This window comes from Pinus tabuliformis, chromosome 9, assembly GCF_031772625.1.
Source record: "Pinus tabuliformis cultivar Carrire ecotype Pingquan chromosome 9, CPIR1, whole genome shotgun sequence".
Lineage (NCBI taxonomy): Eukaryota > Viridiplantae > Streptophyta > Pinopsida > Pinales > Pinaceae > Pinus > Pinus tabuliformis.
Window position 1 is genome coordinate 451,985,983 of NC_142307.1, and position 4,679 is coordinate 451,990,661.

General features: G+C 34.9%; 1 protein-coding gene across 9 annotated transcripts; it reads left to right on the forward strand.

Moving 5' to 3' along the window:
* Positions 1-258: 258 nt before the first annotated feature.
* LOC149149148 (epoxide hydrolase 2-like) lies at positions 259-3,683 on the forward strand. 9 transcript variants are annotated; one of them, XM_089439713.1, is made up of 6 exons: positions 259-491; positions 1,078-1,202; positions 1,505-1,716; positions 2,300-2,470; positions 2,621-2,868; positions 2,983-3,683. In XM_089439713.1, the coding sequence occupies exons 2-6, from the start codon at positions 1,097-1,099 to the stop codon at positions 3,227-3,229; spliced, it is 984 nt and encodes a 327-aa protein (XP_089295839.1). In that variant the 5' UTR covers positions 259-491; positions 1,078-1,096; the 3' UTR covers positions 3,230-3,683. The 9 variants fall into 9 exon arrangements, with proteins under 9 accessions (XP_089295839.1, XP_089295842.1, XP_089295838.1 ...); XM_089439716.1 differs by having other exon boundaries at positions 262-491; positions 1,078-1,166; XM_089439712.1 differs by lacking the exon at positions 259-491 and adding an exon at positions 522-650.
* The last annotated feature ends 996 nt before the right edge of the window (positions 3,684-4,679 follow it).

Sequence of the window (4,679 nt, forward strand, 5' to 3'; positions counted from 1 at the left end):
GCTTCAAATTTCCAATCTTGTAAACACACTTGTTGAGCGGATTGCACTAGGAGTCAAATCAGTGTTTAATCTTTTCAGCATATATATAAAACAGAATTGTAAGGTCAAAACAAATCTGTAACCAATAATTGAGAGATAGTTAAAATAATGCAAATATAACAAATAAAATAAAATGAAGTTTTGAAAGGAAAAAAAACAATAAAAAAATACATATCTTATTTTATTCATATGTATTTACCACAATCAATTCAAAACTCGCTGAAGTTGTATGAATAAAACCCAGGATCAAACCTAGTAACTAACATATCCATGGAGTGGCTGTCAGCGGACAAGCGCGTTAACAATGGGACGGGCGATCCATGGAGGGTCCTCAGAGCACAGATGGGTTAATGGTGGAACGGACGGTCGAGGAAGGCGTCCAACCATTTGTCGCGTTCGTTGCGGACAGAAAAAATTGGATCAGGGTGGAAATTCAACGCACCTTGTGACAGGTAGCACAATATTTAAGAGACGTGTACTATTGAAATTGCAATGAGAAATAATGGTGTAGCCTGTAGGTGTTGTCTGATCTTAAGCACGAGATCTGGAAAATGACGGCCAGCTTTTGTTGAAATACGGCGAAATACAAATTCCTTCGTGGATTGATCTTTGTATATTTTCGACAGAAAAGAAAATTCGTCATATATTTAATTTGATAGATAGAAACCGTTAAGACTCTTTGATACCGGGAAGTATCATGATTGAGATGAATTTTTGATATAACTGCGATTAGTTTTCAAGAGGTTTGGGATTTATTTGAAATTTTTGAACCCTCGGAAAATTTTTAATCCCTTAGAAACAGAATCATAATCCAAAATTCCAAGTAAAAACTTGAATAGGACCATCAAGTTCCACATTTACTGCTGTTAACACCCTGTAACTTGCTCTTTAGTAATTATCTGTCTTCATTAACTGTTTTGAAATGAATCGAAGCTATTTAAATGAACCGAGGGTTGGAATTTGGTTATTAAATTTGGGACATTTGAATCTTCAAAATACGAATACAGAAATTAACCCCCTTCAAACATTCTTGTGCAGTATCTTCTAACATTCAGCAATGGACAAAATACAACACAAGCGAGTTCAAGTTGGAGAGCTCAATTTACATGTTGCAGAGATTGGATCAGGTGCTAATTCTTATCCCGAAAAAACTGCTATCTTAAGTATTTTCCTCGGTATCTCTGAAAAAGCCAGGTGCTTTACAGTTACAGTCATAGAGGGAAGATGTTTGTCACAAGTGTGGATCTTATTGGAATGGTATTTTAATGGCTATATTTTTATACTGGGATAGATTCATAACAATACGCTTGGGGTTTAACTTGTATAGATAGATAGATAGGTTTGTTTTTAGTTGGATAGTTACACTTTTCTTTAAAACTGATTGAGATAAATCTAAGATAATGGGTGTTGTATTTTTTTCTCTATTTTGAAATTCAACCACTTTTGTTGTTAACCCGATATGCAGGTCCGGCTGTGCTGTTACTGCATGGATTTCCAGAGATCTGGTATTCATGGCGTTATCAGATGATAGCATTGGCAGAGGCAGGGTTTCATGCAATTGCTCCCGACTTTCGAGGCTATGGACTCTCTGATCAGCCCTCTGAACCAGAGAAAGCTAGATATTATGACCTTGTTGAAGACGCCGTTGGCCTGTTTGATGCCTTGGGTATTGAGAAAGTAAGTTTTAGTTGGCTTTCTGATGAAATCCAGAGAAGCTCAACTCCCCTGTTTGGGTGAGATGTCCATATATGACACTATTAGCTTTTCTAAATCTATGGAGGTTGAAAAGAAAGTGAGGTTTGAACAATCAGCGCGTTTTTTACTACGACGTGGAATAAAATTAATCTATGTTAGTTGAAACTGAGATTTTGCACAACAGGTTTTTTCTGGGTTTTAAATATAAAAGTTGTGCTGGTTTAATATTGGTAGATTGCTTGCTCTATAAATAGAGGTTAAGTTAAAAAGGTTTATGTGGTTTCAAAATTTTAGATGATTTTTTCATACAATTTCAATGTACTCCAGCACTATTTCATATAGATTCATCTTATTTTTAATCTTTTAAATAATTAGAGGTTTTCAGGTTTTCATCTAGTGTTTTTATAGTTTTTTAGTTTTATTCAAAGTGTATGTTGGTTTAACATTTCTATATCTTATAAATTTGAGAGGAAGATGACCCTATGTTAATCTAAAAAACACTGTTTAGGAAATTTGTGTCTGTATCTTCTAACTCACATATCTGAAACTACGTTTCATAGAGCAGGCGTTTATTGTGGGGAAGGATTTTGGAGCAATTGTTGCATATTATATTGATCTCTGCTATCCAGATCGAGTGAAAGGAGTTGTAACGTTAGGCATACCTTACAGTAAACCTGGTGGACTGTCCAGAAATATGGACTCAGCTCCCAAAGGCCTGTATATTAGACATTGGCAGGTGCTTTTTCTTCCCCTATCTGTGCCCAAAATATACATTAAACAAGGACATTCTATCGGAATACTGTTTATTCTTTGAATATTGAGAGCAACCCTCGATCTATAGAATATTCAATATTCTGATTGTTTTCTTTTAAATTCATTATTGTAGGAGCCCGGAAGAGGCTTAGCAGATCTTGGGCGCGTTGATGTAAAAACAGTGATAAGGAATATATATATCCTTTTCTCTAGTAGTGAACTACCCGTGGCAGAAGATGGTAAGGAGGTAATGGATCTCTATGATCCTTCCATACCATTGCCACCTTGGTTCACTGAGGATGACCTTCAGACGTACTCAAGCCTGTATGAGAAATCTGGGTTTGTTTACCCTATGCAAGTCCCATACCTTTGCAGCAGAAGGTAAACTTAGCTAATTGTATTTGTCTTCACTTTGCTTTCTTTTTATTCTAAGTCACCATAAAGTACTTACAGATATGCAAATTAAGATCTTCTTTTTGAACCTGTAATTTACAGGGATCCAGGGAGATTAGCTCATTTCGCCGACCGCACTATTCAAGCTCCTTGCCTTCTGATCATGGGTACCAAGGATTATTGTCTGAAACTTCCGGGGATGGAGGATTATATCAAGAGTGAGACGATTAAATCTAATGTGCCCAATTTAGAGATCAAATTTTTCCCAGAAGGGAGCCATTTTGTCCAGGAACAGTTTCCAGAGGAAGTGAATAAACTTGTACTTGGTTTTCTGAATCAGCACCTGTGAGGAGTTGATAAATCAAAGGAAAGCATGCAAAGGCATAGAGTATTGATAATTAGGAAACTTTCAAGATACTATGTTTGAAATAATCATTTTAGGTGCTCTGTATCAGTAGGGAAGAGGCTTAATCATAAGCATTTCTGTTTCATGATCTTATTATACTTTGACATTAGTGTCAAGGTGAACCTGGTGATCATTTGTACTAGTGGGGGGCGTGATAAGTGGCACCTGCCTCTTTGTTTTGTTCCCATATGAGACTTCGGCTGTTGAAATGATCCACCTTGAAAATATATACTTGTTTAACTTGAGAAAGGGGAACCAGATTAGTTATGTATGAGCTTGTCTTTAACCGGGTTAAAACCTTAAAAAAACCACAGCCTAAAAACTTGTTCTCAAAAACAAGTTACATGTTGGTCTAATTTTGATTTCCCAATGAATTTCATTAGTTTTCAGTGAGGCTCATTGATGTTCAGGTGCTTAATTTTAGTGGCTTTTACTTTCCCTACTAGATGTATTTCTTAGATTTTTTATCCATTAAAGAAGATTGCATGCTGTACATGAATCTTTTTACTTAAAGATTATATTAGTGATTTCTATTTTGAAATGTAAATACAAGGAAGATCTCTTTTTAAAATCTTAAATGTTACGTCGTCCATGAAATCCGTTGCAATATAATGTCAGTGAAAATGGTCTTCGTCATTTAAAGAAAAATTGATTATTATCAATGCCATCACCATGAGAAGTTTGTTAGTTTGTGAGACCATTGCCATTATATATTACCCTTTGAAGAGACGGCGACAGGTGTCTCCTGTAAGCCCAGAGAAACAAAGGGCGATGTTGTCCACCATTATCATTGATACATTGTTTTCAGAACATTGAGTGGCACATTAAAATATATAGCGATGCATATTGATTCAACGTATGGGCCTTATTTTTGGAAATCACATTCATGTGTTCCAATCGAGTGATTGAAAGATGAGGGAAAAAAAAAGTAATGTATAGTGAGGTGACTGCCACCCATGCGAGTCTAGGGGAATCAAAAACTATTACAATAATGAACCCAAAGCATTATTGTACTTTATGATTTGAATTTGGGTGAGTTGAATTTGATTTTTTAATAAGATTTTAATGAGGTTTGTAATTTTATATTTATTTATGGAAAGTATTTTTATATTTTATATTTGGTTGTTGAGGTACTATTTATTCTCAATAAGGCTAGAAGCCATTACAACAAAGTTCATCATGTCACCTGTCCTAATTGACTTAAGATGGGGACTTGAGAGAATCCTAATCTTATTTACATATTTTTTAATAATTAAATTCATATAAATTCATTATATATAGTAATAAGTTCATATTAATATTGTGGATTAGGTTTAGCTTGGGTGGTTGGGAGAAATATTGTTATGTTTATCTCTTGATTCAATACTATGTGTATTTTGCATATAAAATAGAA

Coding starts and splice junctions, on each gene's coding strand:
- LOC149149148 (XM_089439713.1), top strand. CDS start 1,097: ATGGACAAAATACAACACAAGCGAGTTCAAGTTGGAGAGCTCAATTTA. Junction 1,717..2,299: donor ATGCCTTGGGTATTGAGAAA/GTAAGTTTTAGT, acceptor TTCATAGAGCAG/GCGTTTATTGTGGGGAAGGA. Junction 2,869..2,982: donor CCATACCTTTGCAGCAGAAG/GTAAACTTAGCT, acceptor TGTAATTTACAG/GGATCCAGGGAGATTAGCTC.